At 44.9% G+C, this 27,089-nt stretch overlaps 1 protein-coding gene across 3 annotated transcripts; it reads right to left on the bottom strand.

The window, feature by feature from the left end:
* Positions 1–22,870: 22,870 nt before the first annotated feature.
* LOC123439945 lies at positions 22,871–26,651 on the bottom strand. Of its 3 annotated transcripts, XM_045116557.1 has the most exons (5): positions 26,442–26,651; positions 26,253–26,336; positions 24,581–25,588; positions 23,678–23,796; positions 22,871–23,570 (listed from the first exon to the last, which is right to left on the bottom strand). In XM_045116557.1, the coding sequence occupies exons 3-5, from the start codon at positions 24,927–24,929 to the stop codon at positions 23,253–23,255; spliced, it is 786 nt and encodes a 261-aa protein (XP_044972492.1). In that variant the 5' UTR covers positions 24,930–25,588; positions 26,253–26,336; positions 26,442–26,651; the 3' UTR covers positions 22,871–23,252. The 3 variants fall into 3 exon arrangements, with proteins under 3 accessions (XP_044972492.1, XP_044972493.1, XP_044972494.1); XM_045116558.1 differs by having other exon boundaries at positions 24,581–25,585; positions 26,253–26,651; XM_045116559.1 differs by lacking the exons at positions 24,581–25,588; positions 26,253–26,336; positions 26,442–26,651 and adding an exon at positions 23,888–24,574.
* Positions 26,652–27,089: the final 438 nt, after the last annotated feature.

Genomic DNA, 27,089 nt, shown 5'->3' on the forward strand with positions numbered 1-27,089 from the left:
CTCCTGATTTTTTCTGGAATTTTTGGGAATATATAGGCGAAGACCTAGGGAAGAGGTGGCCCAGGGAGTCCACAAGCCTGGGAGGCGCGCCCCCTGGCCGCGGCTAGGGGGCTTGTGGGGTCCCTGGTGACCCCTTGCGTTGGTCTCAAGTTCCCCGATCTTCTTCCGTTTCGGAAAAAATCTTTTTGGAAGTTTCATTCTGTTTGGACTCCGTTTAAAATTCTCCTCTGAAAAGGGTCAAAATCACGAAAAAAACAGGAACTGGCACTTGGCATTGAGTTAATAAGTTAGTCCCAAAAAGATATAAAAGGCATACAAAACATCCAAAGTTTGACAAGATAATAGCATGAAACCATAAAAAATTATTGATGCGTTGGAGACGTATCAAGCATCCCCAAGCTTAACTCCTGCTCGTCCTCGAGTAGGGAAGTGATAAAGACTGATTTTTTGACGTGGAATGCTACCTAGCATACTTCTCCTTTGTAACTTCTTTCATGTGACATGAATGTTCAGATCCGTAAGATTCAAAACAATAGTTTGCTATTGACGTGAAAACAATAATACTTCAAGCAAACTAGCAAGGTAATCATGAACTTTCGAAATAACAAAGCCAAGGAAATTTATCCCTACAAAATCATATAGTCTGGCTATGCTCCATCATCCTCACACAACTAATTTAAATCATGCACAACCCCGTTATTGGCCAAGTAATTGTTTTCGCACTCTTACTTTCTCAAACCTTTTATAACTATCACGCAATACATGAGCGTGAGCCATGGATATAGCACTATAGGTGGAATAGAATGTGGTGGTGGTTGTGAGACAAAAAAAGGAGGAGATGGTCACATTGACTCGGCGTATCAAAGGGCTATGGAGATGCCCATTAATAGATATCAATGTGAATGAGTAGGGCCATACAAAGGATGCACTAGAGCTATAAGTATGTGAAAGCTCAAAAGGATAACTAGTGGGTGTGCATCCAACTTGCTTGCTCACGAAGATCTAGGGCAATTTTGAGGAAGCCCATTATCGGAATATTCAAGCCAAGTTACATAATAAATATTCCCACTAGTATATGGTGGTGACAAAATGAGAGGCTCTCAATCTTGAAGAACAAGGTGCTATTATGAAGCACAAGTGTGGAAAAAGATAGTAGCATTGTCCCTTCTCTCTTTTTCTCTTTTTTTTATTTGGGCTCTTGGCCTCCTTTTTTTATTTGGGCTCTTTGGCCTCTTTTTTTTATATTTCCTCACACGGGACAATTCTCTAATAATGATGATCATCACACTTTTATTTACTCACAACTCAAAGCTTAGAACGATGATGACTCTATAGGAAATGCTTCCGACAGTGTACCGGGATGTGCAACGATCTAGCATGGCGTATGACGTTGAAACATCTCGCTAGCTATCTTACGATCATGCAATGGCAATATGAGAGTGATGGCACAAGTCATGAGACGGAATGGTGGGAGTTGCATGGCAGTATATCTCGGAATGGCTATGAAGATGCCATAGTAGGTAGGTATGGTGGCTGTTTTGAGGAAGGCATATGGTGGGTTTGTGTACCTGCGAAAATTGCGCGGCGCTAGAGAGGCTAGCAATGGTGGAAGGTGAAAGTGCATCTATACCATGGACTCACATTAGTCATGAAGAACTCACATACTTGTTGTGAAAGTTTTTATTAGTAATCGAAACAAAGTGCTAAACGCATACTCCTAGGGGAAGGGTTGGTAGGTGTTAACCATCGCGCGATCCCGACCTCAACGCAAAGGATGACAATCAATAGATAAATTATGCTCTGACTTCCTAACATAGCGGTTCACCATACGTGCATGCTACGGGAATCACTAACTTCAACACAAGTATTTCTAGATTCACAACACCCTACTAACATAACTCTTAATATTACCAAATCCACGTCTCAAAACTAATTGAGAGGAATCAAAACTTCTCTTTCTATTCAATGCACATGAAGATGGAGGTTTTTGTATCCTCTTTGGGTGCCTATCACCTTTGGGACTACTTTCATAGCATAAGCCAACTACCAAGTCACGCACGGCCGTGCTCTAAAAGGTATAAGTGAAGCACATAGAGTAAAATTATCTAGCTCAAAAGATATAAGTAAAGCACGATGAGCATTCTAGCAAATTCATGATGAGTGCATGTCTCTCTCTAAAGGTGTGCAGCAAGGATGATTGTGACACAACAAAAAGAAAAGGCTCCTACGATACAAGATGCTCAAAGAAAAACACATATCATGTGGTGAATAAAAATATAGCTCCAAGTAATGTTACCGATGGATTGAAGACGAAAGAGGGGATGCCTTCCCGGGGCATCCCCAAGCTTAGGCTTTTTGGTGTCCTTGAATTTGGCTTGGGATTCCTTGGGCATCCCCAAGCTTGAGCTCTTTCCACTCCTTATCTCTTTGTCCATGAGAACATCACCCAAAACTTGAAAACTTCACAACACAAAACTTAAACAGAAACTCGTGATAACATTAGCACAAGAAAACAAACTACCACCTCTTTAGGTACTGTAGCAATCTTGATTTCTATTTATATTGGTGTTAGATTACTGTATTCTCACTTTTCCATGGCTAGTACCCCCCCCCCCCCCGATACTATCCATAGTTTCATCAAAACAAGCAACCAACTCAACAAAAACAGAATCTGTCCAAAACAGACCAGTCTGTAGCAATCTGTATACTTCGTATACTTATGTCACACCCTGTTTTCCACCCCAAGTTTTCTGTATTGCAAAAATAAGATCTTGTTAAAACTTTTCCAAATAATGTTGTGAGTGCAATGTCAACCCTTGTTTGAGTGTATGCTTGCTTGTTTGATGACTCAACCCATGAAAAACTTATTATTTTGCTCTCATCAAAAACCCTTTTTCCTTTACATCAAGATCACCTTCATCATGTTGGGATACACTACTAGCTCATGAAGCCAAGTGGCACTCTCAACTAAAGTTGGTGATCTGATCCTAATATCATTTTCATTCATTAAAAACACTATTTAGTGATTTAAAATATTATTTTTCTATTTTATATCTATGTCTATTTCTAAGGCCAGTAATGATATTTCCACAAGGAAAATTACTTTCCTGCCTTAGGAAATTCGGAGTAAATTCATGGAAGCTCAGAAGGACATATATTTTCCATACATAAGATTTTCAACCCTATTTTATATTAATATTATTTGAGTAAAACCCTGAAAACCATTTCTGTCTGTTTTAGCTTTTTGAGACGTTTCCAAAGGAAAGTATCTCAGTAAATTCCCATAAAATTACAGGAGCCCTCCCAAACCATATTAGGTGCTCACCAAAAATCGCACCTTGATCCAAGGTGGGTAAGTGCACTTAGAGAGCCCAAAACCCTCTCTGTCCAGAGTAGAGTTAGAACAACTCTACATTGCAAAGTTTCTCCAATAGAGCTGAAACTTTGCAGACGTGTTTAACACCCCAAATGAGGACTCCACACCAAAAATGGGATTTGTGAGACTCTGTTTGACCACACTTCCTTTGTAAGGGACATTACTGGTCACTTTGAGACATTTTCAAGTTTGCAAAGCCAAACTTGTTCAATGGAGCTCATATTTGGTGGAACCCCATGTTTTTACCCCAAGACCAAACCTGTTAAGTTTCATTTACAGTGGTGGAGTGGAAGCACCCCAAGTCACTGTCGAACACCTACTGACAGGAAGGTAAAAACCTTCCTAGCCACTATTTTACCCAATGTCAAGGCCCCAAACTTGGTGGGTTAGAGCACCAGAACACCCTGAGCACCCAGTCAACCAGCCCCTCCCCAATTCCAAGCACAAGTGACAAGAACTCCAATTTGAGCTGCAGGACAGTACTGGCAACACTAGTGTTCCTTGCTCCCTTGACCAGCTCGAGCTCCCACTAAACCACAATGGCTAGGCACACTCCCAGCAACACTCGGGACATGGAGGACACGTCCCAAGTGCCCCAGAGCGAGCCAGCATGCCGTGGCATGCCAAAACTGCGCTCTGGGCGCGCTGCAGAGAGCCACCCGCAAGGGGCCGACGCTCCGACCGGTCCCAGCCTCCCCAGTAGTGTCCAAGCACTCTCCCGACAGCCCCAACCCCTCAGTGCAAAGCTACCCCAGGGACCCTCTCCCCCTCGCGCAAGAGCTCAGGCGACGCGTGCCCGTGCGCGCCCGACGCGGCCGAGCATGCACGGTCGCTGCAGCTCGTCCCCACTCACTTTCCCTCTGCGGCCGTTGCATCAGGAGGCCCTAAACCACGTCCCGAACCCATGGTTTCGTGGCCAGCACCTCACTGTGCTTGCATGCGTGCCATGGTGAGTCACCGGCGTGCCCGAGTCGGGTCACCGTCGTTGGCCTATAAATAGACCCCCCCCCCGGCACTCCAGCACCCTCCAAGCAGCTTCAGCACAACCAGTAGACACTCCCTAGCCGCCCAATCGAGCTCGCAGAGCCCCGGTGCTCGAGACCGACCGAGGCCCCTCCGCCTCAGAGCTCCGGTCGATCTCCGGCTACACGTCGGCTCCTGCGCTGCCCGACCTCTCATTACACTCCCCTCGACACCAGGAACATTTCCCCTAACTCTCCCGAGCAAATCCATACCTCTAGCCCCTAGTTCAACTCGAACCCGAAACCCTTCCGCCACGAGCACCTCGTCGCCGGTGATCCAGACCACCTCCGGTGACGTCCCGACCACGAGCAGGTAGGCGGAGGCACGAGGAACCCGTTCCCGTTCCTAGCTAGGCCTGAGGACAATGGCAGCCTCGCCGGCGTCCATCTCCACCTCTCTGGCCAGAGGTAGGAGAAGGACCCGACAGGTGGAGCCCACCTGTCGGTGTCCTGGGGCAGCCAGCGCGCGCATCCGCTGACGCTGACCCCAGGGGCCCGCAGGTCAGGTTTGAACCTGGCCCGCGCGCGCCTGGTGGCCAGGCCTGCTAGCTGGGCCGGTTGGATCTGTTTCTCTGGCCTTTTTCTTTTGTTTTAATCCAGCAAACTAAATGATTTTTATAAAAAGATTTAGCCAGTAGAAAAATATAATTCTTCCACCAGTATTTTTCTAAAAATGAGTAGTATTTGATTCTGTAATAGTTGACATTTATCAATAACACAAACTATTTTGGTATAATAAAATGATATTAAAAAGCACTTGTTTGCTTCTGTTTGCTTTTAAATAAATATGCTTAGCTAATATAACAGTAGGGAACATTTTTCAAAATAATAACCTGGATTTATTCAAGCCTTGCAACATTTTTAAAAGCACTTTGTGAACTGTTTTAGTAAAAGCTAGTATTTATTTATTCCTTTCTCGACGGTAGAATTACCAAGTGACGGAGGATCCGGAGCGGAAGACCTCGAAGACCCCGGATACCTAGCTGACCAAGGCAAGCATGCCCTTTTGCCATGACTTAAGTAAATAAAATGATGCATGCTAGAATAGCAAGTATTTTCCGTTGCATGTAATCACGATGTCGGTTCATCATTGATGTGATGGTACCGAAGGCTTCTTCGAAGCCCTTGCATTATAGTAGTGATTTCACATGGCTCCTCGGAGCACAAACATGATGAGCTTGATCCTACCATCTACGAGGATCATGCTACTGTCATGTTGGCTAGTAGAGTAGAATCACTGCATTGAGCTTGACCCCGTGAGGGTCATGATACTATCATGTTGACAAGTAATGTTAAGGCACATCAAGTTGACAAGTAATAATAGAGCATTTTATCATGAGCATGATGATGAGTTAAATAAAGAGTTTATGAAAACCCCGTCGGGTGCCACTAATGCCCGAAGGTGATGATGAGTTGGTGATCACTTTTGGTGAAGTGATGCACCGGTGATTTTGGTGTGAGTATGGTTTCGGAAATGGATTAGATTTATGATGTGTTGACCGTCCCAACCTTACCCAGTACGACCACGATACCCCTTTATGGGACAGGGCTTTGTTGATTACTCTGGTCGGTGCTAGCAAAGAGCCACATTACTAGTGGCGGGAGTGATCGGTGTCACTCTCGTGATGGGGTCGTGCCAGGTAGGAGGACTATGCCATTATTATGAGTTCCAGGCACACCGTTGGTCCCTGCATGGTTGATACAGTCCAGAGTCAGTGCTCGTAAGACGTACAACATGTGGGTTGGGTACCAATCGAGTGGATCTCTTTGTCTAGTATCGTCAGGGGAAAGATGATGATTGGATACTTGCCTCAGGTATATGTGATATACCGCGAGTCGTGGATGACACGGAAGTATTCCGTTTCTCGTGGGTCCAGCGTACTACCTCTGCAGAGTGTAAACTATTCGAATAGCCGTGTCCACGGTCAAGGACAGTTGGGTGGTGCTGCTTAAACTACGTCCTGAGTTTCCGCATAAACCAAGTGTGTGTGTGTGGTGTTAAAAAGGTGTCGTTATAATCATGATAATCACAATAATATGATCAAGTTCGGTGACTTGACATATAGGGTAAACCCGGATGGTTTAGCCCTCATTAATACCTTGAGATTATGACAAGTCCGATGACTTGGCATATAGGGTGAACCCGGTGTGTTCAACCCTTAGCAGAGATGATGATATCTGTAACCTGTTCTTGAAAAGTAATTCTTTAACCTGATGCATATACATGATCATACCACCTCATCGCATTCCACTAAAGATGCATGTTACTGCCATTCATTACCATTTATGTCATGGGCTGTTTACGAGTACATTCAAAGTACTCATTGGCTTGCCACTGGTTATGTTATTGACCAGACATGGAAGGACAGGAGTTTGGCGATGAGTACGCCGTCGGAGACGGACCTGCGATCTAGGACGCTTCCGAGTGAGAATGCCTGTCGGTGTAGGCTTGATGGCATGGGCACCGCTTAGCCCTTACGAGTTTCCGCTACTCGATGTATCCCTTTATTTGGCTTTAGGCCTTGCTCTTGAACCCGACCTTCTGGTCATTTGATGTAATAATTTGGTACTTGGATGTAAGACTCTATCATTCAGTATCTGTGTTCAGTGAACATTGATCCTTGGGGTCACTGGGCACGGCGAACTCGACTTGCTAGTCGGGGTCCCCACAACTTATGATATCTCAAAAATTCGGAAAAAATACGACTGCCTGGGAAAAAGGCATATCAACCAGCAGAAAAAAGAATCAACTCAAAAGATCTTTCTGAATAAAAATGAAAAATAATCTCGTGAGCGAAAAGTTTCTGTGTTTTTCCAGCACGATCAAACAACCATCACCAAGACTAGTCATAAAGGTTTTACTTGGCTCAAACACAAAAAGAAACACAAAAGACACTATCATAACAGAATTATGATGGTGTGGATGCAACAAAACAGAAAGAAAAATATAAATTCATTGGGTTGCCTCCCAACAGGCGCTATTGTTTAACGCCCTTAGCTAGGCATAAGGATTTTAATGATGCTCACATAAAAGATATCAATCGGACACGAAGAGAGCATCATGAAACATGTGAAAATCACATCTAAGTCTAACATACTTCCTATGCATAGGCATTTTATAGGAAAACAGATTGTCAAGACAACCAATAGTTGCCATATGCAAGGAAGAAGAAAGAGAAAATAGCAATCTCCACATAACGAGAGGTAAATTGGTAACATGAAAGTTTCTACCACAATATTTTCCTCTCTCATAGCAATTACATGTGGGATCATAATCAAATTCAACAAAATAGCTATCACAAAGGATATTCTTTTCATGATCCACATGCATGCAAAGTTGACGCTCTTCAAAAATAGTGGGATTATCATCAACTAAAGTCATGACTTCTCCAAACCCACATTCAATATTATTGCAAATATCATTGCAACAAGTAGCGGACATAGCAAAACTAGCATCCCCAAGCTTAGGGTTTTGTATATTTTTAGCATGATTGTAATTAATAGAATTTATAATGAAATCATTGCAATCATGCTTTTCATTCAAGGAGCCCTCGTGAATCACTTCATTAATTTCTTCATCACGATTTTCAGATTCACGCATCTCAAGCAAAACTCCATAGAGAAAGTCAAGTGCACTCAACTCACTAGCAATTGGTTCAGCATAAGTGGATCTCTTAAAGAGATTAGCAAGTGGGTGAGGATCCATATCACTAGATTTTCAGCAAGCGAAGATGCAGGCATATTGAAGGCACATAGCACACAAGCAAAGAAAAGGCAAACAAGAAAGGCAAACGAAAAGGCAAATATTTTTTGTAAATTTTTGTTTTTTAGAAGTGGGGAGAGAAAACGAGAGGCAAAAAAGTAAATGCAAGAGATGAGTTTGCGACACTTACTTGGATGAGTTCTTGACTTGATCCTCCCCGGCAACGACGCTAGAAATCCTCCCCAGCAACGGCACCATAAATCCTTCTGCTACGGCGACAGAAACCTTTTTGTCACCCCTTGAGCTTGCGTTGGGTTTTCCCTTGAAGAGGAAAGGGCGATGCAGAACAGGAGCAGTAAGTATTTCCCTCAGTTTGAGAACCAAGGTATCAATCCAGTTGGAGAATCTCGTCAAGTCCAGAGTACCTGCACAAACACAAAGAGCTTGCACCCAACGCTATAAAGGGGTTGCCAATCCCTTCAAGATTGATTGCAAAGTGAGAACTGAAGGTGGAAAGTGCAACGAAGTAAAAGTGTAAGGCTGAAAATATGGTGTGGAGTAGACCTGGGGGCCATAGTGTTAACTAGAGTCTTCTCTCAAAATAGCAAATATTATGGTGGGTGAACAAATTACTGTCGAGCAATTGATAGAACCGCGCAAGTTCATGACGATATCTAAGGAAATGATCATACATATAGGCATCACGTCCGAGACAAGTAGACCGATACTTTCTGCATCTACTACTATTACTCCACACATCGACCTTTATCCATCATGCATCTAGTGTATTGAGTTCATGATGAACAGAGTAACGCCTTAAGCAAGATGACATGATGTAGAGGGATAATCTCAAACCAATGATGAAAACCCCATATTTTTACCCTTGATGGCAACAACACGATGCGTGCCTCGCTACCCCTTCTATCACTGGGTGAGGTCACCACACGGTATGAACCCAAAACCAAGCACTTCTCCCATTGCAAGAATCATAGATCAAGCTGGCCAAACAAAACCCACAGCTCGAAGAGAATTACAAGGATATGAAATCATGCATATAAGAGATCAGAAGAAACTCAAATAAGATTCATAGATAATATGATCATAAATCTACAATTCATCGGATCTCGACAAACACACCGCAAAAGAAGATTACATCGGATAGATCTCCATGAAGATCATGGAGAACTTTGTATTGAAGATCCAAGAGAGAGAAGAATCCATCTAGCTACTAGCTATGGACCCGTAGGTCTATGGTGAACTACTCATGCATCATCGGAGAGGTCATGGTGTTGATGAAGAAGCCCTCCGTATCCGAATCCCCCTCCGGCACGGCACCAAAACGTGCCCCGGATGGGATATTGCGGAGACAGAAGCTTGCGGCGACGGAAAAGTACTTTCGATGATCTCCTGATTTTTTCTGGAATTTTTGGGAATATATAGGCGGAAGACCTAGGGCAGAGGTGGCCCAGGGAGCCCACAAGCCTGGGAGGCGCGGGCCCCCCTGGCCGCGGCTAGGGGGCTTGTGGGGTCCCTGGTGACCCCCTACCTTGGTTCTCAAGTTCCCCGATCTTCTTCTGTTTCGGAAAAAATCTTTTTGGAAGTTTCGTTCCATTTGGACTCCGTTTAAAATTCTCCTCTGAAAAGGGTCAAAATCATGGAAAAAACAGGAACTGGCACTTGGCACTGAGTTAATAAGTTAGTCCCAAAAAAGATATAAAAGGCATACAAAACATCCAAAGTTTGACAAGATAATAGCATGAAACCATGAAAAATTATAGATACGTTGGAGACGTATCAAGGCCGTTTGGATCGGGGGCTCGGGTGGTCCGGGGCGGGGTCGTGTAGATCTGGTCACAGAGGCCCGAGGTTAACGGTGAGGAGGCCGGCGGCTGGTGTCACATCCTTGGAACCCTAATCAAGTATAGCATTGTGCTCATATCTTCTTTGCATTGCATCCAAGAAAATTGCAACAAGATCAAGGCAAGTGATGAAGCAAAACTCAAAAACCCTAGCCACTTCTCAAATTCAAAGAAATTCTAAACTTGTTCAAATCAATGAACCCAAAATGGCCTCAAGAAAAGTTCAACTTTTCTGATAATTCATGGAAGCAAATAAGCAGTGAAGAAAACTATTTTCATAACACATTTGGCATTTTATTTAAGTGCAAAAAAGCTACTCGATTCAAGTTTAAATTTGAATTAAAAAACTTTAAGTTTTCAAAAATGTTGAAAACTTCAGGAATGGTTGGATATATTCCAACAAATATTCTGGTGTGTTCAAAATATTCTGGAGCTGAAATAAATAGCAAATCAAAATAGTTAGCAAAACAGAAACAAAACAGGAAAAAAAAAAGAAAAGGAGCTTACCTGACGCTCACCTGGCCCAGGCCCAGCCCCTGTGTCGTCTTCCTCCTCGCCAGTAGGAGCAGGAGCTGGCCGCCGCGACGCCCGGCGCCTCCACGCAGCTCCCTGCCTGCCTGGCCGCCGCTTCGCGCTGGCACGCGCGGGGATAACCTCCCCGAGCACGGCCCTATCCATTCCCGCGAGCCATTCCTCCCCTCTCCTCTCGGTTCCTTCCCTTGTGCCGCCATTGACAGGAGCTCGAGCTCGAGCTTCCCGTGCCTCTGGCCACTAGTTCTTTCCCTCGAGCTGCCCGTGCCTCTGGCCACTAGTTCTTTCCCTCGAGTGCCCCATTCGCTCCGCCTCGACGAGCTGGTCCTCCTTGTAGAAGTAGAAGTCCTTCCAAGCCCTGCAACTCCCACGGCACTTTCGTCTTCAAGCTTCGGCCGCCGGCGAGCTTCGTTCGATTCGTCGCCCACAGCGCCTCCCCGAGCCGTCTAAGCCCTCCACTGCACTCCCCGTGAGATTGCGATCATTTCCCCTCTTCTTCCCCTCGGTTTCGTACCCCCTAGCCACTGGACCAACGAGCCCGAGCTCCGGCCGTCGCCTCCGCTCGTCGCAGGTGACCTCCGGTCCTCCCCAGCCCTCCCTGAGGCAAGTACTGGATGAGGCCGAGCCTGGGGATCCACCCAGTGCTCTCGGCTCTCGATCCCGAGCACTACAGCCATCTCCGGTGACTCTCCGGCACATATCCATTGCGGATCTGGTCGTCGCCGGTCAGTCTCCGGCAAGGGATGACCTGGCCTCGCTAATCCATGTTTTAAACACTAATCAGCCACTGACCAGTGGGCCCCAGGCCAAGTCAAACACAATCAGGGGCTGGTCAGTGCGGGATTATCCCTGTGAGGCTGACCAGTGGCCCCCCTGTCGGGTTTGACCTGATCAAGTCAGCCGACGGCTGACGCCATGCTGACGTGAGCCTGACGCAATAAGTGGATTTCTGATTTAAAAGAATTCCAGAAAATGCCAAAAACTTCTAAAAATCATAGAAATTAATTTGTAACTCCAATGAAAATAATTTATATATGAAAAAGTATCAGAAAAATCCAAGGAATCTGAATATGTCATTTTTAAACATGTTTGGAAATGTTACTGGACCAAACATGTAGAACAATGAATAGGTTAAATTAAATAAATGCTTTGGAGTTGGAATTTGAAAATCATTTGAATTCCACTTCAAATGCTATGATCAAACATTGTTCAATCACAACCAGCAACTTAACATGTCATTCCCATGCATGTTAAAAACAAGTTGATCTGAGCATCAGGTCGAATCAATTAAAATAGTATTCGAGAATACCTCGTTTGAAGTGATATTTGAATCTGACTCAAATCAACTTCAAACCTAATAAATGATAGCTACATTAGCATACCACCTTGCATCCTCATGCCATGCTCATGCATCATTTTTTGCATATGATAGTTATTGATTGTTGTCATTTCTTTCGGTAGGCTCCGCTCCTCCGGATTCCACTGAATATCCGACTGGCGGATATTGTCCCTCCTTTGAGCAACAAGGCAAGCAACCATTTTGATCATCCCGATAAATCCCATGTTCTCGCTCCTGCACTTACTTATTGCATTAGGATCAAATGCTTTAAATGCTTTTGCCACGTTAGCTGAACCCACTTCCTTTGCATGACCTGTCTTTGTCACCGTAAATAGCTGAACCTTGCAACCTAGCATACCTGGTAGATGCTTGAGCCATGATGTGCCTTATCCTGCTATGCATGCTATGCTTAGAGTTGTGTATGGTCTGTCATCTGGGAGATGAACAGAATTGTGAGAATGTGTTCAGTAAGTAAGGGTTGTGTGTTGAACCTGATTTGGTAAAGGTATCGGTGAAAGGCCATGTAGGAGTACATGGCGGGTTGTTTCATTGGAACCGTCCTTAGGAACTGAGTTCCGTGTATGCAATCCAAGACTAGATACTACCACACGTTGGGATACTTAATTGACCCTCTCGACTTATTAATCGCTTAGTACTCGGTCCAGGAGTTGCAAGTAGTTTCTGGTGTTTATAGTCATGCTGGAGGCCGTGCATAGCGCTGACCTGAGAGGTGGGCTGTGATGCGGTAGGCAGTGGCACGGTGTACCAAGTGGCACCCGGATGGTGGGCTTGGGAACCCTGCGCACATCGTTTGGGTCCGTGGCGGAAACCTCGGCCGGACTTCCGTGCGGGTTACCCTCAGATAGGCGATAGACCTGGACTAAGTATTAGCGTGGTTAACGGTCGTGGCCGACTCCCTCGCTGGGCTTCCGCTTGAAGGTTGCCGAGGTGCATGACGTGCACATGGCGATAAGTGGCGAGAGTGTGTGTGAATAAATACACCACTGCAGGGTTATGATCTATTCGAATAGCTGCGTCCGCGGATATGGACTACTTGGAAACATATGTTGTTCATAGATACCTTCAATGGCTACTCATAAAATTGTCAAGATAAGTGTGAGTGTCGTGGACGGCATTTCCGTATGGAGACGGAATGATTCCACGATGGAGTATTGTTGTGGTGTTAGTGGACTCGTGTGCGAGAAATCAAGTTGTCAAAACTATTTAAAAATGCAAGTTGTCTAGCCACGAGTCAAATGCTGGCTTTCCGCATGAAACCCCACAATTCCTTATTGATACATTGCAATAGTAGATAGTTATCCTAAAGTCTTGCTGAGTACTCTTGTACTCATGTTTGCTTAATAATTTGTTGCAGAGGTTGTTAATGACCCTAATGGAGGGTTCTTCCTAGAGATCGACGACGACGAGTAGCTGGTATCCCAGCTACGATCTGGCCCTAGGGTGGGTCTGTAGTATAGTCAGGCCATGTGCCTTCCAGTTTCATCTGTCTGTACTCAGACAGATTATCTACTTCCGCTGGCTTGTAACTTGAATGACTATTATGATGGGTCATGAGACCCCTATTGTGTAATAGTATGTGTGAGGCTCTTCCGAGCCTTTTAAATAAAGCTTGTATGTTTATGGTTATGTTGTGATGCCATCGATGTATCTATACATATCAGTATGCCATGCGTACGTGTGTCATACTTGATATGTATGGGATTCGATTACCTAGCCGTAGGCTTTAGCAGCATTCCTTACAGGGAAATGCCCTTTTGTGATCCAACGAGCCATGGTAGTCCGCTACTGCTCCAGACACATTGGTTGACCGGCATGTGTCCTTCTTAGCTGCTGTGTCTGTCCCCTTTGGGGAAATGTCACGCGATCTAATGGAGTCCCTGTAGCTTGCTACGACTCGTCTACATTTGCTGGTGACCGACACCTGCTTTGCTGGGTCATGTATGCATGTCCCTGTGCGGATCTGCCGCTTTGGTTTATGACTAGACATGTCGATCCGGGTTCTCTGTCACTGGATTGCTAGCGACACAATTGCATACGGGAGTCAAAAGGCGCAAACGGTCCCGGCTAAGGTAAGGCTGCAGCCGTGGGGATAACCGTGCGTGAGACCGCAAAGAGATGCGGTGTGTTACAGGCTGGATTCCTATGACTTAGGATCGAGGTCCCGACAGCTGGCCGCCGGCGGGCTCCAAGCGACACGACGGGGCCGAAGGGAGACGCGGGCGGCTAGCCATGGGCGGATCCAGTCGGATCTTGGCCGAATCTGGCCCGTGGCGGCGGAGGCGAGCGGGCGACGAGGAGGCGGCATGGCCGGCGAGGTCCTCCGGATCTCCGCTCGAGGAGGATGCGGCTCGCGGATGCGCCGGTGTAGGCGCAGCGACGTCGACGATGGCAGGCGGCGGCGTGGAGGGAGGAGCGAGGCGTGGGAGCGGGAGAATCTGCGGCGAGGCGCGGGCTGGTTCGGTCCCGAGGTTGCCCGAGCTGTCCTGCTGTGGGTTCGGGCGAACCGTGGCATCTAGGGCGTGGGGGAGGCGTGGTGCCTCCATGTGGCGGCCCCTGGTTGGTCGCGGCGGCTCGGTGGCGGCCAGCCCTTCGGGCGGTGCTTAGTCGGCGGTGGAGGGGTTGGGCACGAAAAACGAGGGGAAGAGAGGCTGGAGGTGGGTGGAGGATTAGGGAGACTATTTTTGGCAAGGGAGACCTCCTATTTATAGTATGATGGCTAGGGTTAGGGGGTTTTGAGGCGTTTTCGGACCCCCCCCCCCCATCTTGATCAGATGGCTCCGGTTGCGCCCTAGGGTTAGGTAGGCCTAGGTGGGTTGTGTAGTTGGGCTATGTAGGCATGAGAGGGAAGGTTGTGGCCCATGACAAGGATTTTTAAAACACCGAAACGTCCGGGAATTAAACCAACTATAGTGCCGCTATATGTTTAACAGTTCGGGTATCAAACGAACTCCAATTATGAGGAAATTTGGCACGCGGCCACCTACACTAAAGTACGACTGCATGCCAACTTTCAACCTAATCCGAGAAAGTTTTATACAGACTTTTAAAAACAAGATTTTAACGATGCCGTGGGCGCATGCATGTGTGGTTGGTCTCGAAACGGTCAACACAAAACAGAGAGAATCGGTAACTAATAACGGATGCAAGTTTCAAAAAAGAACGACAATGAAGTGCGGATGCAATGCAGATGATGCGCACGATGCAATGATGAATGCGACAAACAAAAGAATCACACAAAGACAATGGAATAAAAGGGGAATCTTCTGGAGCGTCGGTTCCGGGTTGTTACAAGATATCAACACGGTTCCGGGGATTGGAGTTCCATCACATCTCGAGGGATAACAACGAAGCCACAGACATCCCCGCCCACTTAGGCGCAAAGCGTGACCCCGTCCCCCAGAACACTTTCCTAGAGAGGCTTTTCAAGCCATCCGTGGTATGGCAAGACGAGGATACTACCACGACACCTGATGGTGTAGCACATGTTACAACTCCACACCCAAATCGGACAATCAGATCATCAGCGGATCCATAATCTAAGAAACACCTTAGGCCCACGAGGTCATGGCAGCGATCGTGCCATGGATCGAGCCCTTCATTGGTTACCTTCTTCGCAAAGATCTCTCCTACGACCACACTGACGCGAGACGTATCATCTGCCGATCAAAGGCCTACAAGGTCCATGAGGGTGAGCTGTATAAGAAAAGCACCATAGGAGTCCTCCAACGATGCATCTCCGAAGAAGAAGGGAGGCAGATCTTGGTAGAAATACACGTGGGTATGGGTGTCCACCATGCAGTTGCACTTGCCCTGGTCAGCAAGGCTTTTAGAGCTAGTTTCTTCTAGCCCACAACCCGAGAAGACGCCCATACACTCGTTCAACGTTGTGTAGGGTGTCAACTTTTCATAAATCAAAGCCACATGCCCCCAATGGCTCTTTGGAAAATTCCAATCAACTGGCCCTTTGTGGTATGGGGGTTGTACATGGTCGGACCACTTAAAGGAGGGACCAATAAAAAGAAATACCTCCTGGTTATGGTGGACAAGTCCACTAAATGGATTGAAGCAAAGCGTGTAAGGTCTGCCCAAGCAAAGCCGGTGATTGAATTCATATCCACCGTTGTACACTATTATGGTGTCCCGCACAGCATAATAATGGATAATGGATCCAACTTCACCGCCCAGGTGGTCAAAGATTGGTGCGCACATTGGGCATTAAGCTCGATTATGCCTCGTTATATCACCCCCAAACAAACGGACATGTATCAAACCTCAGCTGGTCCGATCTCTCATAGAATCTAACTGCCACTGGGTAGAGGATCTCGACTCCGTGTTATGGGGTCTGCGTACCAACCCAGATCGCTCAACAGGGTACACAACATTTTTTATGGTGCGGGGCCGAAGGGGTCCGCCCTTGTGATATCATCCACGACGCGCCTCGGGTGCGCATGTATGAGGAAAGAGAGGTCGAGTTAGATCGGTAATACGACTTAGATGCATTGGAAGGCGAGCGCGATATAGCTCGGGCTTGGTCCACTTTTTATCAACAACAGGCTTGGCGCTACCAAAGCAGAGAAGTTCGGGAAAAGGCATATAACGTGTGTGTAGTGGTTTTGTCACGGCAGATGTCCTCGTGAAAGGACTTAGTGGTGAAGCCATCGCAACTATGTGGCGACGCAAAGGGGTTGATCGGGAACGGGAGATGAGTTTACCCAGGTTTGGCCCCTCTGATGGAGGTAAAAGCTTACGTCTTGCTTTGTGTGTATTGATAATGAAATTTATTACAAGGGTGCGGTTTCGCCTGACCTAGCTCTCGATTGATTGTAACTTAAGTCTACCAGCCCTAGAGACTCGCCTTTATATACAGGTCGAGGCCCTAGGTTTACAAGACTCCGTGTCACATTATGATTCGTGACATGATATGTCTCTAACTCGCCTTGATCCTTAAGCAAGGAAACTTCTCGCAATCCTTCTCCCTGGTGGGCCAAGAGTCGCCATCTTCGTGTCTTGGGCCGCAACTGGCTCTCGTTGGTAACCGCCTCGTGCCTTCTCTTTCGTAGGTCACGGCCCATCTTGAGTATGAACATTGAGCCGCCATCATTTTGACCCGGCCTCTCGGGCGGGTGATACGGCGGGATAATATCCCTAACATTAGGCCCTAGAAATACTTGAATGTATTCATGTCAATTGACTTTACTTGTAATCTTGGCGGCTCACATGCAACCCAAGTTTGGTCTCCGAGGCAGAGACACGGGCTTCAAATGTCCTCTTGAGGTTCTGCTCTGTTCATCAATGACATCACCCGCCCCAGGATTTTAGGGATTTTAATGACGTCATTCCAACGGCTCTTTTGGCTTACTCGTTTAGCCCGAAAATCAAGGCGCCATCAACTCCGAAATTTATTGCGCCTCCTGGATTCTCGCGCTTGCAGTTTCCATTTCAGCTCCAGCCTTTAAATATCGATGAGGGTACCCTTTTTACTTTTACCTTGCTTCCCTCTTCTTCTTCCATCTTGAGCCCGGACCTTCATCGCGCCTCGGCCGTGCGATCCATCATCAGGTGATCTGGTCCAGGAGCTCCTTGCCATGCAACTTCTCCTCCAAACCGCGGGTCTCATTCGCCACCATCACCACCGTCGGGTAAGTTCTTTGTCTTGTCCCAGATCTGTCTAGATAGTCTACTGTAGCTCTGTAGAGTTCATGGGGGTTCATCTCGTGTTCATCGCAATTGTAGATTTGCCTAGTTTTTTTATGAAACTTCTTCCACTGATAGGTTGCGGTAGACGTAGGGATCCGATTCCCTGTATAACTTTTCCTAGATGCTTCGTGATACCTATTTTATAACGAACTATTGCTGCTCCATATTTTACCATCATCTAGGACTATTGAGTTTATCTCTCGTGAACCATTGGTAGATCCATATTTTTACGCACTTCGGTAGAAAGTTGTTTGTCCAATACATAGTGGAATCTTAAATCATGGTTCCTCCGTAAGCCGCCTTCACATTCATACCGACTTCTTTGATATACTTGTAAATCGCCATCTTGGTAAGCCGCCTTTACGTTAAGGCGACTTGAACATCATAGAATGCTTTATTATTTCTCTCTCGAGTACCTTGCTTCTTCAAACAACTCCGTTCATCGAGATAACCCGCCAACATATTCATGAAGCTCTTTTCCTTCCTGAACCTGTCAGTATGTCAAAGCCATCCAAATGTGATTGGCTGCGATCAGAAATTTTTGTCGTCTCCCTTCAGCGATGTGTATCCGTAGGAGTCTTGTCTCCTAAGGAAGTGATCGAATGGAGAGACGCCGCTGGAGAAGTGCAACCGCAACCCGTCGAAGGAGAAGTTGTGGTCTTCACTGATCACCTTGAACGAGGATTTTCTCCCCCTGGATCAAAATTCTTTCGAGACGCTTTGCACTTCTTCAATCTTCATCCTCAAGACCTGGGCCCCAACTCAATCAGCAACTTATGCCAATTTCAAGTCTTTTGTGAAGCACACTTGGAAATGGAGCCCACTATTCCCTTTTTAGGGAATTTTTCTATTTGAACCGCCACACGGAATGGGTCGATGGTCCGAGCTTAGAACTTGGCGGGGTCACAATCCAAAGGCGTCGAGAATGCGGCTTTCCTGCTGTTACCTTGTCCAGTCATCCCAAAGGCTAGGGAAAAACTTGGTTTTATTGTAATAATATTGCACCCACCAACGAAAATCCCCTGCCAGGGTTCAGAGAGGAACACCTTCCAATGGACTTTAACCTTCCTGGCTCACTGACTACCAAAGAACAGGCCACCCTTGCTTTCGTCTGGCCAAGACTCAAGGCATTAAATGCTAAGGGTTTAACCGGAGTTGATTTGATCTGGTGCTGGGTGGAGTGGTGGATTATTCCCTTAAGCAGCCGGGATGGATTGATGTGCAAATATGATGGCGATTTAAACAATGCACAATGCTTCACCAATGTTATGCTTGACTCTGATGAAGTCAATAACATTGTGAAGAAGCTATGTGGCGAGCCCAAAGAAGTCTGTTCAAAAACTGGTCTGAAGCCATTCTGTATCCAGAACCCGGTTCCTGAGGTAGATACCTGTGGCCATTACTCGCCTTACTTATTATTTCCTTTACTCCTTTGAGGACTTACTTTTTTATCAATATTGTTGTAGAAAAACTCACTCTTCTCGAAGCGAAGACCAGCGAAACTGCCTGTCAAGAAGGTCAAAGCCACCCCAAAGAAGAAAAAGAAGAACAAATCAGCTACCGGCGAGTCATATTTTATGGGCGACTCACAGACCACCGAAGAGCAAACTGAGCTAAATGTTACATCTATCCCCTTATTTTAATGCGTGTTGTACTAACCATTTAGTTCAATCTCAGGAAGATGACACTGAAAGTGATGCTGAGGATACCGAGGTAATTTCAATCTCTTCTGATTTAGATATTTCCTCGACAAGGCTTCGAAGGCCGATTTGTAGGAAAGTTCCTATGACACATCCGGATGCTTATTTGGATCCTGGCTTCCTTTTGAAGAAGGTTATGTATACTCCAAAACGCCACACACGGAGCTCCTCGGTCGATCTTATGGTGGGTCTGCCCGAGAAAGCCGCCAGTCGTAAACGCCGAAATGAGGTGCCTTTCATCCTAACTCTTCTTTCCCTAAATAATTTGTGTTTGTTGATTGCTCAAACTTCACGGGGTTTCACCTTAATAGGTCTCCCCGCCTTCATCAGGCGACTTGGCATCTTAAAAATTGCCACCTCTTGTTCGTCTCCCATGGTAAATCCTTATATGTATATCCAACACTTTCATCACTACTTTATACTTTATTATGTATGTCTCAACCTTCATCCTTCAAGGCTGAAGCCAAGAAGATAAAAACTGGTGGGTCACTTCACAATAGTGAAGCCCCTCGAGCGGAGGAAGTGGATGTTACTATCCCTGAAGCTCTAATTAAACCAACTAGCACTCATGCCGAGCTTCATGAAATAAACGTTATGGATGAGCTTCCTCATGTCGAAGTTAACCAGGCATAAGATGACAATATAGCCATGGAGGCGGGTCAGAAAAACGATCTTAATCCGCCAAGTCCTCCAAAGATAACCAAAGATGGTGTATCTGATGAAAAGACAATTGTCATTACTCGGACGGGTCACACCGCGCCCGTCCACACCGTAGTGGCTAAGCATACTGCCAAAGGTGCAACAACCGAAGTGGAGAAAGGTAAAGCTAAACTTGAGCTTCCTAATAGTGAAAAACTTGATTTTGAAGAATTGCACGCTGGGTATCTGAGCCGCCTCTCCATGAGCCGGGATATGGAAGCCAGTCTGGTAAATATGATGAAGAAAAGGTATGAGGTATGCTGCTCTTCAATAACTCATTCCATATATCCTTGTATATCCCCCAAGGGTCGGGTCATCTTCATGAAGATGTGTCGAGTCTTGTGAATTGCTTGAAACTCCAACCTATAGCCCACAAGCGCCAGGTCATGTTCTTGAAGATGAGTCGGGTCTTGTAAGTATTAGTTTGAAAATTCAACCTGTAGCCCCCAAGGGTCGGATCATCTTCTTGAAGATGAGCCTGGTCTTGTAAGTATTAATTTGAAACTTCAACCTGTAGCCTCCAAGGGCCAGGTCATCTTCTTGAAGATGAGCCGGGTCTTGCAAGTATTAATTTGAAACTTCAACCTGTACCCTCCAAGGGCCGGGTCATCTTCTTGAAATGAGCCTGGTCTTTATCAATTATTATTTGAAACTTCAACCTGTATCCCCCAAGGGCCAGGTCATGTTTTTGAAGATGAGTCGAGTCTTTATCAGTTTTTATTTGACACTTCAACTTGTAGCCTCCAAGGGTCGGGTCATCTTCTTGAAGATGAGCCGGGTGTGTATAAAAATGTAAAAGAAAACTAACATGCATTATCCCCCAACTGTCGAGTATATTGCCTACAATCTGCTTGAGACTTGATACCAATCTTCTATGAAAGCAAAAAAGTCTTTTACAATCCATATTGGCGGCTGAGCTTTGAATTAATTACCCATCTTGTTTTGATTATGTAGAAATCTGTAGGTCAAGCTGACTCATACTTGAATAGTATGAAGAAAAACTTGTCACAGCAACAAGACGCCAGAGCTGAAGCTGAGGAAAAACTTTGGATTTCCTTGGCAAAGATTGAAAGAATCAAGTCTGAGCACAGATTGTATAAAGAGACGGTTGAAGCTAAGAAAGCCTCCCTGTTAAAACTTGCTGAAGTCACCGAGGGTCAGCTGAAACTGGCTTGTGAAGAATTAACTGGTCTAAAACGACATATCTCCAGGATCACGAGTGTTGTGTTTGGTAAGCACTTTGTATGTAAGATTGTCAATTGCCACCATTGTAAAGGAACAGAAAACTGCCAGGCGACTGACACCTTATTTTTTGTTGCAAGCCCTCGATCTGCCAATCTGCAAGATGACTGTGTGCTAAAGCTGAAAGCATTATATACCCTCACAGAGCAACTTTATGTTGGCGGCTTATTCACCATCAAAGCAGTGTGGGGTGATAGAGAGTCGGTTAAGTTTATGAGTGACATGGTGAAGCGGCTCTCGACCATGCCCAAGCATATAGAAGAAATGAAGAAATCAGCTGCACGGAAAGGGCTAATCACTGCTCTGAGATGGTCTTTGTCTTATGCACCAGAACTCAAGCCGGAGGAAATAGCACGTGGGTTTCCTGAATATAAGGATGATGGCTTAGAATTCACTCACGGAGACTACGCCCAATGCATGAGGGCGGTTTGTCCAACAACGAGTCAGCTTGCTGAGGGTCTTGACTTGACCAAATATCAGGCGACCTATGATGAAAGCCACAAGCGTGTGCCACCTCCCACTTTTGCACCAGTGGATCTTACTCCTCAGCGCCGTAAGCACCTTTTTGCCTCTGATGCTGATCCGTCGACCATCTTGGCAGAAGAAGCTAAATTCAATGCTTAAATCAATTGCAACTGGGATATGGGCAACTTCCAGATCCAAGACCCCGAAGGCTCAGCACAGGGTAACCCGGATGCGACTTAACCAAGACTTCTCGCCAAGAGTAACCCGAAGGAACTGGCCACCGGGTTGATGAATGAGAAAAACCTTTGGCCTTCTTGAGCCATGTAATAGTTTGTAGTTGTAAAAAACTGCGATGAATGCACAAAATCTTTATTGATGCCGAAGCTTTTGGCATTACCTTTTAATATAAGCCGCCTTGTTAAGATTTTGCTGTATTGCAATTTAGATTTTCCCTTTATGAGAAAGAAGACTTCATAGTTACCATGCTTTGCATACACTAGTAAAAGTATTGAATCTTTGCCTGCAAAAGATAACACCATATAGGGTATTGAATTGTTATAAATAGGCCGGCTCAATGAGTCGCGGTGGGTAGACAAGCTCTCAAGGCTCTAGTAGTACCCTAAGAGGTTTTTGCAAAAACCTTTATGATTTAGACTGTTGGATCAGGCTTCAGTGAAGCAGGTTCGATGAACCCATGGTTTATCTATTCTCCATATGCCGACTCTCGCTCGACACCTCGATGTTTTAACCTTGGCAAGTGAGGGTCCAAAATGGATTGACTCGCCAAGAGTACACGGGGCCAATAGTGCGAGTCATCAAGACATACACTCCAGCATAACCATTGTATAGCGTTAATGTTTCACAAGCCAACAGGGTATTCAGGCTGAACTCAATGAGTTTGCCAATCATAGAATTGCAGAAGACGATGCTATTACTGCTAACAAAGTTTTAAATAGCGGATAACGGGGTGATAACGAATTGAGGTCAGCGTAGCGGAATACGGGTGATATTGCCGACGCTATGTCCACATAGCATATTTGTAATAGCACTTCTGAATTAGAGATTATTATGTACATTTCTATGTTGTTGATAATAGTATGAAACTTGATTTGAATAATCATCCTTTTTAGACTAAAAACTAGTCCATCTGGACAATATTCAACCATGTAACCTTGCAACAAATATTCGTATCAAACAACAACCACCAACATATTTGTTTCCTAGAAATTCATCATTAAACAAAAAAGTCTAGACTACAAAAGTACACTACCACCACAAGCCAACAATATCACAATATTCCATATCCATCAAACCATGAGATGATTACCATCAATCCGTCCTAGAACTGAAAAAAATAAACGAGTGCATGACGCATTAAGAAAGCTAACAAAAAGAGTTTATGACACAATCAGACCACGACCATCACGCAAAATAGAACAGATTCGACTCATGCAAGAATCAAGATGCACAAGTCATTCCCCATCCTCTTCATCTTGTCCTGTCAGATCGATTTCCACATCAATGTCTTCTTCATCATTTTCTTCCTCAACTTCTAGGTTCTCCTCCTCTTCTTCCATTTGCTCTTCCTCTTCCACTTCCTACTCTTCCTCCTCTTGATCCTCCTCTTCAACATCTTGATCAGTACGAGATCTTTTGCCTCTGGTTCTTGAAGCTACATATTTTTCTTTCTTCTTCAAATTGATGGCAATTGCAGCCTCATCTTCAGATGCCTCATCATCTTGTAGTATCTCTTCATCCAACATCCACTCATTTGGTGGCTCGTCTTCAATGTACTTTGCAAACAATGGGTCCCTTTCCCTCTGAGAGTACTTCGAGTCCAGTCTCTTGTTAAACATCACATAAACAATATCATTCAACTTCTTCTGGTCTAGTCTGGTCCTCTTCTTTGAATGTACCTAAAACACAAATACCATAGTACATTCGGATTAGTAATTCACATGATGCACAAAAAAGGGACAGGAAACTAATCAACTAAGGATAGGTGAATATAGGATGATATTACCCTCTCGAATGCAGACCAATTTCTTTGACATGCCGATGAACTACAAGTTAAGCTCAGTATTCTAATAGCCATCTTCTTCAAGTCCTTCGCATAAGTTCCATGCACGGTCCACCATCTTGCTGCAAACAAGCAAGGCAAACAAATGAAATAAGTACATTACTACCACGTTGCAACATTCAAGAAAGACTTTAGAAGTTCTATCATTCTTACCAGGACTGATAGTTAAAACTTTGCGTTGTCTAATGGTCATATCAGTTCCAAATGAACCTAAGGCTTTAGTGTAAGAACTAAGCTGGGATACAATATTGTCTTACACCTCTATGTTGTTTTTGTACATAACAGATGCACACTCTATGACTACTTCCATGAAATCTTCTTCAGCCATTCCACTCTGCCTATCATAGAAGAACAAGGGGTTCAAAAAATAACCAGCTTTGTGCAGCGCTGTTTTCATCTTGCTATCCCACCTTCTATCTATGATCCCCCAAATAGGGCCATATTTTTTCTCAACGTGATTGAGACGTACTGCTATTTGTTGCTTTGCTTGCAGAAGATCACCATATAAGAATCCCATGGCTGGAGTGTCTCCATCAACCCGCCTAAGTACATTTGCAAGTGACTCAAAATAATTCACGATAAGGTTTATCTTGGCCCAAAACTTATTGTCCATTACAAGTTTTTACACACATTTTCCTAAAGACTTCTTAGCATAACTACCGCCAGCCCAATCATTTGATGCAAACATCAGCTTTAGTTGTTTCCTCTTTCCATACAAACTCTTCAAGTTCAAGTAATGACTTGCAAATCAAGTAGCGTCGACTCTAACTAAATCACCTTTGGCATACTTGCAAAGAATAGCCAACAATCTAGTGTGTGCATAAAAGAAATTTGTGATGGTCTTACCATTGGTAATTGTTGAGCTCACTACGGGTATATTACCAATATCTTGGAGCATTAGGTTGATTGTGTGGGCTACACATGCGGTCCAAAATATTTGAGGGTGCTTTTGCTTAAGTAACTTGGCTACTGCAATCTTCTCAACACCATTTTCAGCAATGCAACTCATGACCAAGATTAAGATGTACTTAGCATCGTGAACCTCCGTTGAAGCTTCAATGTCATGGAGGAAACACACACCTCTAGAAGAATGAGCAACTAAATTCATTAAGCTCCTTCCACGATGATTTGTCCAAGCATCTGTCATTATAGAGCATCCAGTAGCAGCCCATGCCTCCTTTTCGACCTTCAACATTTCATCTACTTTGCTTACTTGTATCTTCAACAAAGGATTGACAATCTAATAAGGTGTCGGTGGCTTCCATCCTGGACCAAACTGTCCAATTGCTTCTACCATTCGAGCAAATGATTTAAGACTAGCAAGATTATGAGCAAGGGCATCCTCAATGAAGAACTCACAAATATAATCATAAGTTATCATTGCTTCTTTGATCTTATAATGTGCATCCACTGTTGTTTTTTTTCTTGGCCGTGCACGATACTTGTCCATTGGACCCTTGATCAAAGGCTTCTTAGGAAATTGAGAGCTTCCACTTGATGCAGGAGAAAACTCAATAATTGCGCAATCTTCATCCTCATTCCCACATTGATCATACATCCCTCTAACCTCTTCTCGCAACGCCAACATTTTGTTTAGTGATTTATCCTTCTTCTTTTTCTTTCTCAGCTATCAATGCACTCATATGCTCTTTAACATGATCACGAACCTGCGTGCAAGGTACACAATCCTTCCTAAGTCCAGCCAAGTGCTCCTTAAATCTTGCAATGCCACCATTGTAAAAGTTCAAGCAATACTTGCACCAAACTCTGTTCTTGATCCTAAACTCATCAGTAATGGGTAGGGCATGCTCCGATGCTAGATCCTGCTGAAGACATTTTGCTAGCACAATACTACTGCAGAAAAAGGAACATGCATAAGCTATTTCACTGAATTACAAGTACATATAGTTAATTTGTTTAATTTAGTAATAACCAGTAAACTGAACTTGTTAATACAATTGTATAAAGCGAAAGGAACTACAACTAAAGAACAATTATTAGTATAACAAAAGGCACATACTATACCATGTTGAGTGCAATTTTATTAGTAAAAACTGAATCTATAGAACAAAATTTAATAGTACAAACAGACTGATTGTGCAAGTTTATCAGTTCAAAATGTATTTATAAACAACATTTAATAGTATAAAAATACAGAGATTATACTATGCAAGTGTATTGCTATAAACTGAATTTATAAATAAAATTTAACAACACAAATAAAATGCAGACTGTACTGAGTGCATCGTGTATTCGTGTGCAGTGTGGTTCAGTTCTTGGTCTAGCAATGAGAACGTGTACGTATTGGCATGTACTAGCAAGTGAGCTATGTACTAGAAAGCTACGCATCGATCTATATATACTAGAATCAGAGAAAAGCTTCGTGTGCTTCACTGCTTTGATCTCGCCATGACAACCTTTGACTACCTTTGACTCTTCGCAGATACTACCAAGTCGGCTATGTAATAGCAAGCTATGCATCGATCTGTATATACGAGAAGCATAGAAAAGCTTATACCTTGGTCAGAATGAGCTGCCGGAGTGAAGGAGCTGTAAGACAGAATGAGAAGAGTAGCCGAATTGGGACGGAAGGAGGTGCAAGCTGCAGGATGGAAGGAGACGTAGGAGATGTGGGCCTCGAGCAAGAAGAGCACCATGGTTGCCGTCCTACATGGATCTGCCACGAGCAAGGAAGATTCAACCAAACCTGGGTTGTCCCGTTGTCCAGCACGGAAGTGGCCGCCCTGCCAGTTGCCGGCTTGCTGCCTGAATGAACGGGAATGGGGCACGGGCTAGGGGAGATGCGCCATCCGTCGATCTCTTCTCAGCCGCTCCATCCGGCCTCCGGCGTCAGCTGTGCCGCCGTCAGCAGCCAACGAAATAGAATGGGAGTGGATACGAGAGTGCGCTGATTTAGGGTTAGGGTTGGCCTGTTGGGTGCACATATTAAATTTATACCAGGTACAAGTACGCTATGACCGCAACCAGCCCTATCAAAATATCCACTATTGTGCTCTGATATCCGCAATAGAGCCCGCATCATGTTAAATACCTAGTTCCTACCACAGCGTTTGAGTAGTAGCGGCTAGGGCTCGCTACTGCAATAGCGGCCACAATGGCGTTCATAGCAGCCGCTATTTAAAACCTTGACTGCTAAACAACCTCGAGACTAATAGCTCCCAAGTAAGCCGGCTTTATTCTTCAAGACCATAAACTTGCGTCTATGTTTGATCCGTGCATCATGGCTACTGGTCCTCTTTGGCTTATTAGTATCCACGTTTGAACAATCGCAATAGGGTGGCTCATCCTCTTTGATACTAATAGCGTCCATGTTTCAGTGACCTCCTTGGCGGCA

This window comes from Hordeum vulgare, chromosome 3H, assembly GCF_904849725.1.
Source record: "Hordeum vulgare subsp. vulgare chromosome 3H, MorexV3_pseudomolecules_assembly, whole genome shotgun sequence".
Taxonomy (NCBI): domain Eukaryota; kingdom Viridiplantae; phylum Streptophyta; class Magnoliopsida; order Poales; family Poaceae; genus Hordeum; species Hordeum vulgare.

Coding starts and splice junctions, on each gene's coding strand:
- LOC123439945 (XM_045116557.1), bottom strand. CDS start 24,929: ATGTTGAAGGTCGAAAAGGAGGCATGGGCTGCTACTGGATGCTCTATA. Junction 23,797..24,580: donor GAGCTCAACAATTACCAATG/GTAAGACCATCA, acceptor GCTTGTTTGCAG/CAAGATGGTGGACCGTGCAT. Junction 23,571..23,677: donor ATTGGTCTGCATTCGAGAGG/GTAATATCATCC, acceptor TTTGTGTTTTAG/GTACATTCAAAGAAGAGGAC.